This window comes from Lepidochelys olivacea, assembly GCF_965140295.1.
Source record: "Lepidochelys olivacea isolate rLepOli2 genome assembly, chromosome: 18".
NCBI lineage: Eukaryota > Metazoa > Chordata > Testudines > Cheloniidae > Lepidochelys > Lepidochelys olivacea.
Genome location: NC_140428.1, coordinates 20000475 through 20013941, shown reverse-complemented (window position 1 = coordinate 20013941; position 13467 = coordinate 20000475). Strand labels below are relative to the sequence as shown.

Sequence of the window (13467 nt, the reverse complement as noted above, 5' to 3'; positions counted from 1 at the left end):
TCTGCTGTGCCACACGGTGCCCTCCCATCTCCCTTCACTGAGCTTTGGGAATCCAGCCTGAGGATCTTTTTACTTTTTCAGATGAGAAAGGGGAGCTGTTGAACCCCATGGGCACAGTCCAGAGCAACCCCAACACGGAGAGCGCAGCAGCCCTGGTCATCTGCTTCCCCAGCGTCACACCCCATTCTGTGTATTACCCATCCTTCGAGCAGGTAAAGGGTAGGGCATCTCTCTGGATGGGTCACCTTGCTTCCTGGTCTATAGAACACAAAGTTCTTAAGTGTCCCATAGAGCAGCATAGCAGGGCTGGGTGCAGGTAGCTGGTTAATAAAGGCTGCCAAGGACTAACTGAAAGCTTTGTTCTTATCGCCACAAACACTGGGGTGGGTCCAGCCTGTCAGTCAGTCCCATCTAAGCCCCAGAAAACCTGCTCCGCGTAGATGAGCATTTGTCCGCAAACTGATTTACGAACTTTGCAAGCTGTGGTGGAAAGCGAGCTCTGCCTGCATTTCATCGGGGTCAGAACTTTGGGCTTCCTCTTTTGACAACCTCAGATTATCTGAAGTGGCTTTGTTCAAAAAGGAAGAGTTTCCCTATCACTAGTGGAAGCTTGTTAATGCAAAACCGCCTGATTCCAAATGAGGGTAAAATTTCAGATGGACAGTTGCAAGTCAGAAGTGAAGGGCCCAGAATTCTGCAGTGTTTACAGAAGGGCAGGTTTCTGAAAAGGCCTGTCTTGGCGTGAGGTTTGTGGAAAGGAGGGGAGAGACACGTAAGGGAAAATGAGTGTTGTGAGAGAGCTCCCAGCTGGCCAGCACTCACTGATAACTGAAAATGTGGTATGAGAAAGCTACATCTATTGCTCATCTCCACTGACCAGACATCTGGAGTGGAAACAGCTTCAGGAGAGAAAAGGAAGCGGGAATTCTGCTCTTGCTGGAAGAGATTGATAATTCCCTGCACACATGTCCATGACCGACTGTGTCACCACACGTGGCAGCTTGTACAAAACCATCTGCTTGGCTGGAGCACTTCCAAGAATCCATCACTGTTGTTGCTCTGGAGGGAATGGCTTGTGTTATCTTGGACATCACTGAGCGTGGCTGTGCCTCACATCTCTGCGACTGTTGACAGGCGTGCCATTCTCATAGAGGGACTCGAACCCTTGGCTTGCATGATTGCTGCCCTCTTGCCCATTTCTCTACCTTCTACTTTCTGCTTGGTGTAGTGACCCCTGGTGGTGAGAGCAGAACTGCATGGCTGATCACTACACACACTCCTGCTGCCGAACTGTCAGCAGGGCTTGATTCTGCTCTGGAGGGCTTGGGAACTCGCTGGGCTCTCATGAAGTGTAGCTGAAGAGCGGGTTCCCCGGTGGGCATAAAGGGGAGGTGGGCCGTGAAGAAGATGAAGGCAGATGCTTCACTTAGCCTGTATTTGTATTGCAGCTGTTGGAGTTGGGGAGGAACGGAGAGTACACCCGTGCCATACCAGAGGATCTAGAGGAGGTAAGTGTCTGGCATCATCCAGCAACCTGCTGTCAGGTCTGACAGGCCCTCCCTAAGGAACTACACACATAGGACTCTGTGGGTGCTTTTTCTGGGAGACCCGCCCCCTACCCCATCCTCACCCAGCTGCCCTCAGCTCTGCATGGGCCTGGCTTTCCTGGGAGAGGGCCCCCACAAGCTTTGTCCCATGTCCATCCTGGCTCCTTTCTCCACTTGGGTTGTGCACTCTAATAGCTCCCCCTGGGGCCCAGCCTTGCAGCATCTCCCAGGGAATGGAGCGAACTGCGAGGCCATTTCAAATTCAGACTGAGCCCCATATGTTCCTGTGAGCAGAAGCAGCAGCTGAGGGAGATCCTGGAGCGGAGGAGCCACACCGAACTCTACGAGCATGAGAAGGATCTGGTGTGGAAGATGAGGTACGAGATCCGGGACCAGTACCCAGAGGCCTTGGCAAAGCTCCTCATCATCACCAAGTGGAACAAACATGAGGATGTTGCCCAGGTGAGGCTGGGGTGGGTGAGGGCCATGGGTCAAGCAGCCAGCCCAGATAATGGACTTCGGGGACCCCAGTTGGGAAGCGGGACAGTGTGCAGCTGCTTTTGTCTTCCATTTTCCATTGGCCTTTGCTCTGTGCACAGGCGCATTGGGGTGTCCTCAGCCCCTTCAGGTCCTAAGATCCCAGAGCTTGTGGTTTCTGTTACGGTGCAGGCAATATATGCTGTAGGGCTTTTGGGTTGGGACTTGAGGAGCTGGCTCCTGGTTCTGTTGGGTCCAATGAGACATTGTCCCCCCCACAGTTGTGGTGAACTCCCCTGAACCATCTCTGACAAAGTCAAGGTTCTGCTGTGTTCTGGGCTTTGCAGGCTCTGGGCGCTATATAAGACACAGATGAAAACTGTCCTTGCCCCCCAGAGCATACACAGCTGCCGAGGCCAAAACTAATGCAACCTTTGTCAGTTAGCAAAGTGTTCCAGGCTCAAGGCCTGGCTCCTTGCATCAGTCTCTCTCGGTGGCCATTGTCTCCTCTTCCTTTCTGACTACTTGTTCCACATCTCGTTCTTGCCCCTGCAGATGATCTCCCTGCTCCAGTCCTGGCCGGAGCTGCCTGTCCTGAATGCCCTGGAGCTGCTGGATTTTAGCTTCCCGGATCGCTATGTTGGTTCCTTCACGATCAACTCGTTAAAAAAGCTGACGTAAGTGCACACCACGGCGGGGAAGCTGTTGAGCTGCTTTCTGATTGGCTGGAAGGTGGCAGAGGAGGATTATGGGCAAATGCTTGAGCCTCTTCTGTAGACATAAGTACAGGTGATGCAGCCAGGGTGACGTCATCTTTGATCTTCCTTTTCCTTCCCCAGAGATGATGAATTGTTTCAGTATCTGCTGCAGCTTGTCCAGGTGCTCAAGTATGAATCCTACTTAGACTGTGAATTAACCAAGTTCCTATTGGACAGAGCGTTAGCCAATCGCAAAATAGGACACTTTCTGTTTTGGCATCTCAGGTAAGGAGCAACCTTGTTTCATTCTCTGCCTGGGTAACCAAGTAAAACCGGCCTTTACTGAAATCCTGATTGCGCAGGAGTGTGTGTATGTGAGAGAGAGGGGGGGAGACTGGGTTTAATACACGTATTGAAAGGCTTTTGATAAGTCTTACCCAGTCTCTTTCAGTTGAAGTATTTCTATGGTTGTGAGACTTCCAGGAGTGCAGTTCTGACTCTGAAAGTGACTGTCAAAATGGCATCCCAGGGTCCTCTGTGTGTTTCTTCTCTTGCTGATTCCATATCAAATGGGACTCATTTGTCGAGTAACAAGATGTTGAGTACGATTTTCAAAAGTACTTTAGTGATTTGGGAGCTTAAGACAGGTTGATGTCCCAGAGCACTGAGGCTTCTAAGTCAGTTTAGGTGCTTTTCACAGTTTTACTTGTTGTTTCTAACTGCCAGCCTGGCAAATTCACCCTGGAATCTGAGAGGCAAGATGGTGGCATATATTTTTAGACTCCAGATTGCTGAGATTCTAAACATTCTGGGACAGACCAGGCCTGATCCACACCCAAAGTCGCACTAGTTTAACAGGAGGTATGATGTTCCACACACAGGGTTTAACTAAGTCAGTGCAACACAATTTCATTGGTTTAACTCTGGCTTGTGTCAGTTTAGCTTGCACCTGTAATGTACGTCGGTGATCCTGATATAAAAGTTGCATTTTCAGGGTGCGCTTTCCTTCCTCCTCTCTCCGCTCCCCATGAAGCCTTAGACACATCTCAGTGTATGCCCAGATTTGGTGACTGGGGGATGCTTCCACTGGGTGCCCTACAGGGGCCTGCTTTTTAGAAGGCAGGTGCTCAGCACTTTCTGAAAATCAGGCTCCTTTAAGATGTCTCAGGCTAGGCACCCGGGATCAGCAGTCGCTTCTGAAAATGTGGATTCAGGCTCCTCCAGGCCAGAACACTGAGGTGGCTCTCAAGAGGAATGCTTAACAAGTCAGTCTCCAGTAAGAAGGCTCGTGGCTTCAGACAATGGAGTTTTCTTTCGAACCCTCTGGGTTTCTTTTTTCTCTGTTACATAAAAAGAATCTAAATGGCGCCATTAATAATATTTTTCCTGTGCTGGTGTGAACAAGAGAACAAGTCACTAGCTACAGAGAGTCAGGCTGGCTTTAATCTCCCTCTCTCTATAGGTCAGAGATGCACGTCCCTGCAGTCGCCCTCAGGTTTGGCCTGATTTTGGAGGCCTATTGCAGAGGCAGCAACTACCATATGAAAGTTCTAATGAAGCAGGTAAGGGCTGCTCTGAGGCAGGAGGCCGACCGTCCCCTGCTCACAGCCATGTCATCTGTTAGTGTTTAAAGATTTATTTGCATTGCTGTAGTGCCTTGGAGCCTTAGTCACAGACTTTAAGGCCAGAACGGACCATTGTGATCATCTAGTCTGTCGTCCTGCACGTTGCGGTCCTCCACAGAACCTCACCCACTCCTGACATAAGCCCCTAACCTCTGGCTGAGTTACTGAATCCTCAAATCATGATTTAAAGACATTGTTACAGAGAATCCACCATTTACACTGGTTTAAATCTGCAAGTGACCCAGGCCCCACGCTGCAGAGGAAGGCGAAAAACCCCACGGTCTCTGCCAATCTCACCTGGGGGGAAATTCCTTCCTGACCCCAAATATGGCGATCAGTTAGATCCTGGGCATGTGGGCAAGACCCACCAGCCAGACACCTGGGAAACCGTTTCCTCTAGTAATTCAGAGCCCTCCTCATCTAGTGTCCCATCACCGGCCGTTGGAGATATTTGCTGCTAGCAGTCGCAGGTCAGTTACATGCCATCATAGGCAGTCCCACCGTACCATCCCCTCGATAGACTTATCAAGCTCAGTCTTGAAGTTAGTTAGATGTTTTGCCCCTCACTGCTCCCCTTGGAAGGCTGTTCTGAAACTTCATTCAGAGGATGGTTAGAAACCTTCATCTAATTTGAAGCTTAAACTTGTTGATGCCCAGTTTATATCCATTTGTTCTTGTGCTAACATTGGCACTTAACTTAATTAACAATTCTCTCTCCCTGGTATTTATCCCTCTGATATATTTATAAAGAGCAATCCTATCTCCCCTCAGCCTTCGTTCGGTTAGGCTAAACAAGCCAAGCTCTTTGTCTCCTCTTATAAGGTAGGCTTTCCGTTCCTCAGATCATCCTAGGAGCCCTTCTCTGCACTGGTTCCAGTTTGAATGAATCTTAAACATGGGACACCAGAACTGCACACAGTATTCCAGCGGAGGTCTCACCAGTGCCTTGTATAATGGGACTAACACTTCCCTGTCTCCACTGGAAATACCTCACCTGATGTGTCCTAGGACTGCATTAGCCTTTTTCGCAGCTGCATCACCCTGGCGGCTCTCTGGCTTATAGTCATCCTGTGATCAACAAATACACCCAGGTTTTCTCCTTCTCTGTCGCTTCCCACTGATACATCCCCAGCCTGGAGCCCATTGTATTAGGCACTGTGCAGACACCGAGCAAAAGGATGGTCCCTGCCCCCAGGGACTTAGTCTGGATAACTAACTAACATCAGACTGACAGTGATAATTCTTTTCTTTATGGGGTGTTCGACCCAGACTTCCCCTTCATGTGCAGTTTTGCTCACATCCCTCCCCACCACACACACAATCTGAGGTTTAGAAGTGAAGGTGCTCTTCTTCCAGCTGGGTTGGTCCAGAATGGATAGGACTTTTTGCAGACCAGCAGTACAGTGCAATGCAATGTTCACTAGTGAGGACTGAGTCCAATCTCCTGTGTCAGTTCCTGGTTCTGCTGTTGTCTCACTGTCTGATTTAGGGCCATGACTCTCTCTGCTTCACTTTCCCCAGGTTGGGATTATTTAAGCACTTGAGAAATCTGGGTTTCAGTCATTGGCTGACAGGGGCTGTAAAAGTGCAAAGCATTATCTGTGACTGTTAGACACAGCTGTCCCAGGAGAGGGCATGTGACTGTGATATCCAGGGCATAGGCCAAATCCAAGATGTGATTTGAAAATCACTTACCACTCTGGTGACCCACGGCATAAACTTCAGCTCCTGAGAGGTGCTTGCGCACAGCCAGAAGCCCTCAGTTATACTGCAGGATAAAGACATGTTAAATTCCCCCCCCCCCGCACCCCCAGCAGCAGGTTTGGTAACTTCCCCTCAGCAGAGAGCGATGGGGCACTGCCCTCTTGGCTGGTGCTCTGATGAAGCTGCATTGTTCAGTTCATGGTGAACACGGAATTGTTTGTTTGTTTAAATTCTGGATGAAATGTTAGTGCTTATGATAGAGGAAGGAGGGTGCAGGGCACAAGCCTAGGACTTGGGAGACCTGGATTCAAGTGACCTCGGGCAAGCCACTTAGCTTTGCTGTGCCTCAGTTCCCCATCTGTAACGTGGGGATAATAGCGCTGCCGTCCCTCCAGGGCTGTGCTGAGGATCAATACGCTAAAGACTGTGAGGTGCTCAGGTACTATGGTGATGGGCCATGGAAGTACCTTAGATAAAGAGGAAGAGATAAATTAGAAGGACCCATAGGATTGTCAGCAGATCTAGCCAATGCATGTCAATCTTGATCCACAGCATATGTGTTGTTCCAGTTCTGGGACCCCTACACAACTCTGCCAGAGCACTTCATGGCTAACCCACAGCCCCCTCTCTTATTGCAGTCCTGGGCCTCTACACTAACCCGCTATTTCAGGACTGAGTCCCTCCCCTGCTTTGCCAACATAAGCTCACTCCTGACCTGCAGGCTGTCCTGCTATTCAAGTTCTGGACTTCCATCGGGCAGCCACCCCCAAACATGCGGTGTGTAGCCAGTGTTCACTACGGGGAAACAAGAATGAAGCCAGCAGTACGTTCCCATGTGGCCCTATAAGCAGGGTTTCTTACTTTATTTTTTTTCCTCTGTCTGTGTCAGGGGGAAGCACTTAATAAAATGAAAGCCTTGAATGACTTCATTAAAGTGAGCTCTCAGAAGGCCACCAAACCACAAGCCAAGGAGATGATGCATGTGTGCATGAAGCAGGAGACCTATCTTGAGGCACTTTCCAATCTCCAGTGCCCTCTGAACCCCACCATTATTCTTGCTGAAGTTTGGTAAGGAGGATTGGTGCTCCATGTCCTTAACTGCCATGTGGTTTTTGCATTACTGTTTGGTGGAAGAGCCTAGGTCACTGGCTTTCCTGATCTCTCCCTCCCTGCCATGCTAGTCACTTGTCTGTTAAGAGCATTTGCAGCTGGTTTTGCATATGAGGCTCCACACCCCATGTCTGAGTGGGAAGAGACCCTGACTGATGAAAGGTTTCTTCTCTTTCTCTAGTGTGGATCAATGTACTTTTATGGACTCCAAGATGAAGCCATTGTGGATTGTGTTTAATAACGAAGAAGAAGGTGGAGGGGGAGTGGGCATCATTTTCAAAAATGGAGACGGTAAGTCCTACGAGTTCTGTACCTCTGATCGCCAGGGAGCATTAATAGATATAAAACATTAACGTGCAGTAAATGGGCTGGGGCTTGGTCTCTGAACCGTGTATCATTGTTAGGTAAGGAGGCTGCGGCTTTGACACCAGGATTTCCGATGGAGATCTAACAGGCTTTTATCTAAATAGTCACCAGGCACAGCTCTGTCATTCAGACTTTCTTGTAGCTCTGTAGCCCCAGTCGCTGTAAGGAATGAGGCTGGAGCTGCGTGGGAGAACCTAGGCTCTCATAGCAGGAGTCACTGCTGGGAATGGGGAAGGAGTGCTGGGACTGGAAGAGCTTTCAGGTACTCCTATCCCAGCCTCTGCCAGTAGGGGTTGCTGTAGCAAGGGGGTTCTCGCCATGGTGCATTTTGGCTCACTGAGGCTCAGTGATACCTGTGTTCAGAGAGAGGCTTTCTGAAATGCCCCAGACAGAGCCATGGGAACAGAGCCAGTGGCAAAATGAAATGCAATAGACAAACCTGTCCCGCTCCGGGGAGAGGGAAGGCATCTAACACTGCCAGGCCCAGTTGCGGTGACAGTGGGAAACTCTGCTGAATGCAGGTGCCTCCTAGTGGTCAGCTATAGAAAGTGAGAAGTATGGCAAATGCATCTTCCATATGCCTGTGCTCTCAAGAAAGCATTTGCTGAAGCTGAGCAGGAGGAGGGGGAAAATGAGAGAAGTAGAACTCTGTCTTCATTTGTAACGTCTGACCAGATCTCCGTCAGGACATGCTGACTCTGCAGATGATCCAGCTGATGGACGTACTATGGAAGCAGGAGGGTTTGGACCTGAGGTGAGTCACTTGTGCTGTGGCAGTGATAGTCTGCATTTGGACCGAATCACTTTGTCAGTCGTCCTATATTGCCCTACTAGGGAAAGGCCGAGACACAGCCCCTGTGCCGGAGTCTGTGTGGAGTGGGTTGTTTCAGGGGGAGGTAAGAGCAGAGGTATGATTGGGCGAGGGAGAAAGAACTTAAATGTCTGATATTGCAGCTGAAATCACAGTAGATGTGGGCTGATTGGGTCACAGCTGTGCCTAGAGGGAACCAGTGGGGCTGCTCTTACACATGAAACCAGCTGCTAGCCCTATTTAGGGGGCTAATGAGGGAGGGTGGATGGAGGAGGCAGAAGAACTGCAGCTCCTGCTCCCCTCCTGCTTACCCCAAGAGCCAAAGGAACTCCTCCAGCTCCGTGTCCCATCACCTCTTTCCATCATTACTACAGTTATCGGCCCTGACATTCAGCATTGGCATGAGTAGTGGTCAGAGTAGGGCACAGAACATTGGGCCGCCTCAGCTTTATTTGAAGCTCTGCCACTGCGTCATGGTGAAGCCTTGGGCAAGTCACCCTGCTTCTTTGTACCTCCCTTTGCCCTTGCTCATCTTTAAAATTGTGGAGGGGGGGCATGTGTAATGAAACTGACCGGCCTCCCAGGAGGGTTATGACAAGGCCTAGTGGATGTCTGTAACGTGCTTAAAGAGGCTCAGAGTAAAGGTGCTAGACGAGGGCAAAATATTTATTGTTTAACCTGGGCCTTCAGGTGAGCACCTCTTTCTTCTGTACACCCAGTCCTCCAGGGTGCAACCTGCCCTCAGCTCACTTGGGAGTCATTGGAAGTCGAGGCGCTTGGCACCTTTGTACACTGATGCTTGTTACTGGCTGAGTACCCTTGGGATTTGCAGAGGTCCCTGGTTGCTGTGTGTGAAGTTGAAGTGAAGTCCCCCCTTCCCGCCCCCGGATTTATCCCAGCAAATCCCCTTTGTAAAGTGGAGGATGGGGAATCCCAAAGAAAAGCCAAGCCAATGCTGTGTGAGGTCTCAGTGGAAGGGGTTTCTCTCATCTCTGCAGGATGACCCCTTACGGCTGCCTCTCCACAGGCGACAAAACGGGGCTGATCGAAGTTGTCATGCACTCGGACACCATTGCCAACATCCAGCTGAACAAGAGCAACATGGCAGCCACTGCAGCCTTCAACAAGGATGCGCTGCTGAACTGGCTAAAATCCAAGAACCCAGGGTAGGTGGTACTGTGCTCACTGCAGCTTCAGGCTTCCTTCCAACTGGAGACGCATTCTGGTGCTTTGCCCTGTTGTCCCCTCCCCTCTTCGGTTCCTTCTGATTTCCAAGCCATTCAAGAACAGTTGGGAGTGCATGCTGCATCCCTGGGCTATAGCTTCATTCTCATGCCTGTGTCCTTCCCCGATAGACCAGCAAGCATCCCGTGTGTACAGCTGGGTCTTGGAAATGTTCCAGGGCAGGACAAAGCTCACTACTCCCTTGGGATACGAGAGCCTTTTTTCAGGTTCACCCCCAAACTGGGGGGCTGAGCTCAGCATCCACAGCTTTATTGGGAGTCATGGATGCTCATTACCAATTGGATCAGACTCTTGATGCAAACTAAGGGATAAGGGCCTGCATCGTCCCCATTTTGTAGAATCCTGATACTTCTTAAGGGATATAAATGAGAGGGACAGATTGATGGCCCTGCAGGCTTGAGTTCTCTATCACTTACAGTGTGGGGCAGTAACAGTGCTTCCCTCCTCCCCAAATTCACCCTGCCTATCCCAGACCTGTAGGAACCACCACTAGGGATGAGTGGGGTTGTTCAGTCCCCAGAGCCCCTCCAGTCCTGTGAAGCCAACGGATTTGGTTAAGACCGAGCAGGAGGCCCATCCACCCTTCCCTGATGGAGGAGAGACAAGAAGAGTCCCCGGTGAAAGACCTTACAGAAAATACAGGATTGGTAGTTTGTGTACATGTCACACCACGTTCACCAAGTTTACATGGGAGAGGGGATATGCGAGCGAGAGTCCAAGGGTGAAGTATTTGTATTCAAAGTAGAATCTTCTGTTTGGGTTTAGACTCATCTTTGTTTGTGTCCCCCGCAGCGAAGCGCTAGAACAAGCCATAGAGGAGTTCACTCTTTCCTGCGCCGGGTACTGTGTGGCAACGTACGTGCTGGGCATAGGGGACCGGCACAGTGACAACATCATGATCCGGGAAACTGGCCAGGTATGGAGCATTCGCTGGCACTGGAGATCTCATTGCTGCTGTTTGTATCTTTCGCCATAGGTGTGTGCATGCCACTCGGAGAGGAATGGAAACATCCCAGTTGGTTTCTTCACTATCTTCGGATCAGATAGTGTGGGAGCTGCTGAGGCCCAGATAAAGGCCCCAGACCTTCCAGCCCAACAGTAGAAAAAGGAAAAAATTCTCACTAGCTCTGCCCGTTTGTGTGGCCAAAACTAGACTTGACTTACAGGCGATTATATAGCTTCAGAATATATTTGCCCTTCTTTCTTGTGTGCCTTGATGAGCTGTGAAATAGTTCTGGACAGTGGAAATGTCAGTATTTATTAGACTAGTGTTAACACCCACTTTGTAATGGCTAGGGTGCAATTCACACTTCGCAGCTATTGTTCAAGGTTGTCATTTACACTGGCTTCCCATTTTGAAACTTTACTTTGCTATTACAAAGACTAGAGGCTTTAATGAAAGCTGAGGTCCCAAAGAAGGTAGTTAGTTACCTGTGCTGTAATTTCACTTCCCTGGGATTTTTAATGACCATTGGGTTTCAGGTCTCATCTTGAAGCTTATATGGTGTCCTTTACTTCCATTATTCCAGAGGCTACAGGCAGAACTAGGAAGGGGAAACCCCTTTTGCCAACAGGACACATTAGACTGTTGGGACAGTCTTGTGGGAAGGGGTGGAAGTCCCATCTCTTGTTCAGTCTAGTTTGAAATGAGCCAAAGCCATAGGAAACAGCAATGTACTGGTCTATGGGAGATGAACTAGAAAGAGGCCCAGTAGATTGCTAGGTGCTATAGTCCTGTTTGAATTGCTGTCTGATGTTAGTGAGCAAGCGATCAGCTGCTGAGCTCTGAAATTCAGAGCTGTGGAAAATAAGTGGCTCTGTCTGCACTTTCTTCATGTAACATCCCCTAGATCCCTGCTTCACCTTACTGTTTTAGATGCCTGTTGTGGGACAAGTGCTGTCCTGGAAACAAGCACAGTTATTGTTGTGATGAAAGACCTTATAAAAACCTAGAGATGCCTCTGCTCTGTGAATGCAGCAGGAAGGGGGCCAACTTCGCACTCTGCATCTACGGGGCTCAAGAAAGGGGGGCAGGGATAGCTCAGTGGTTTGACCATTGGCCTGCTAAACCCAGGGTTGTGAGTTCAATCCTTGAGGGGGCCATTTGGGGCAAAAATTGGGGACTGGTCCTGCTTTGAGCAGGGGGTTGGACTAGATGACCTCCTGAGGTCCCTTCCACCCCTGATATTCTACGATTCTATGAAAGCTCTGGAGAGCTGCAGCTGCTGAGGGTTTCTTTCTGCTTGACAGAAATGACATGGAGGCTTGGGAATCTGCAAGGCTCTTGGATATAAATTCTGCACAGCTTGTGACAATCCACTTTTTGCCACTAGAGTGTGCTTGGAACCCTTTGAACAGCAGCATTGATTTGTTTATTTCAGGGTTTAGAGCAGCCTTGCAACCTGGTCATGAAAAACCTGTACTCACCTAGTGAGCGCTATCTAAAAAAAAAACCAAAACAACCACTTCATCGGCATGTGTAGAGTTTTGCAGCTGCGTCCAGCAGGGCATCAGCCCTCCAGCCATAATGCAGGAATCAGAATTGCCCTCCTGGAATGAATCATTGGCTCATCTAGTTTGCTATCCTGCCTCCGGCAATGACCTACTCCCGAGGCTTTAGAAGAACATAAAAATCCCCCATGTGTATCAAGTGCTGCAGGGGTAAGAATCCTTCCTGACCCAGCCAGCACTTAACTTATGCATGGATGCATTACTGGTAACACTTGTGTCCTACAAAGTAAATACTTCCCCTGCTATCGATGGACTGACATGCAAAAGGTGGCCTAGTGTTTCCCATGAGACTGTGTCTGATTGCTTTGGAATAGAATCCTGAGTAGAGTACAGATGCCAGGCAGCCACTGGGGCCTGATCATTCTGAGTAGGTTTTTTTTATTTCGCTTGGAGAGATAAAGCACATTCTCATACGGAGAAGTGCAAGGGAGTTTAATCAGCAGAAAGCAGACACATCCCCCTAATAATTCTTTTCTCTCTTAATTCCAGCTGTTTCACATTGATTTTGGCCATTTCTTGGGGAACTTCAAGACTAAATTTGGCATTAACAGAGAACGCGTTCCTTTTATCTTAACCTACGACTTTGTGCATGTGATCCAGCAAGGGAAAACTAACAACAGTGAGAAGTTTGAAAGGTAAGCTCCACTGATCTGACTTGGGCTGTAGTAAAATGTTTTGGGGTGGATGTGTCCGTTTGTAGCAATCACTTCATCTAACAGTTGCCCCCAGATGCACACTAACAGTTTTGGACACAGAGCAACAAGGTGGGTGAGGTAATCTTATTTGGTGGGAGACAGACAAGCTTTTGCGCTTACAGAGCTCTTCCTCAGGTCTGGAAAATGTGTTCAGTGTCACAGCTAAATACAAAAAGTGGAACAGATTGTTTAGCATAACTAGTTAACACAGGTTTCAAGGGACCATTCAGTGTGAAGTGGCCTGTTACCACCTCTGTATTCATGAAGGGGAAAGAGAGGGCAGGTATAGATTTGTTGTTCTAAACTGTAAATCCAGTCTCTCTATTCAGTCCATGATTTTTAGTCTCTAGCAAATTTAAGCTCCCAGACTTGTCTTTTGAAGGTGTTGTGCAGGTTTCCTTTGAGGATGAGGCCTGCTAGTTTTGTGAAAAGTGTTCACTTCCAGGTAACAGGGTGTTTTTGTCTTTTATCGTTATTCAGTGAGAGTTCATTTGAGAGTGCAGTGATGGTCTGGTTTTACCCACAGAACTGTTGCTGGAGCATTTAGTGCCCTGGATGAGGTACATCACATGTTGCGTTAGGCATGCACGGGGCCCATGGACCTTGAAAGGTGTGGTGTGCGAAGTATTGATCATCATAGCAGTGGAGAAATATCTCCAGGTTTTTGCATCTGTTTTG

At 49.0% G+C, this 13467-nt stretch overlaps 1 protein-coding gene across 1 annotated transcript in view; it reads left to right on the top strand.

The window, feature by feature from the left end:
- Positions 1–13467, top strand: part of PIK3CD (phosphatidylinositol-4,5-bisphosphate 3-kinase catalytic subunit delta) — a 51131-nt gene that overhangs the window by 33752 nt on the left and 3912 nt on the right. Inside the window, exons 10-21 of the mRNA XM_084651581.1 lie at positions 82–212; positions 1449–1508; positions 1842–2009; positions 2580–2701; positions 2864–3007; positions 4185–4284; positions 6941–7119; positions 7343–7452; positions 8203–8281; positions 9337–9504; positions 10376–10499; positions 12584–12729. Of these exons, the coding sequence (XP_084507707.1) occupies positions 82–212; positions 1449–1508; positions 1842–2009; positions 2580–2701; positions 2864–3007; positions 4185–4284; positions 6941–7119; positions 7343–7452; positions 8203–8281; positions 9337–9504; positions 10376–10499; positions 12584–12729 (1531 nt within the window). The remainder of the gene's footprint in view (positions 1–81; positions 213–1448; positions 1509–1841; positions 2010–2579; positions 2702–2863; positions 3008–4184; positions 4285–6940; positions 7120–7342; positions 7453–8202; positions 8282–9336; positions 9505–10375; positions 10500–12583; positions 12730–13467) is intronic.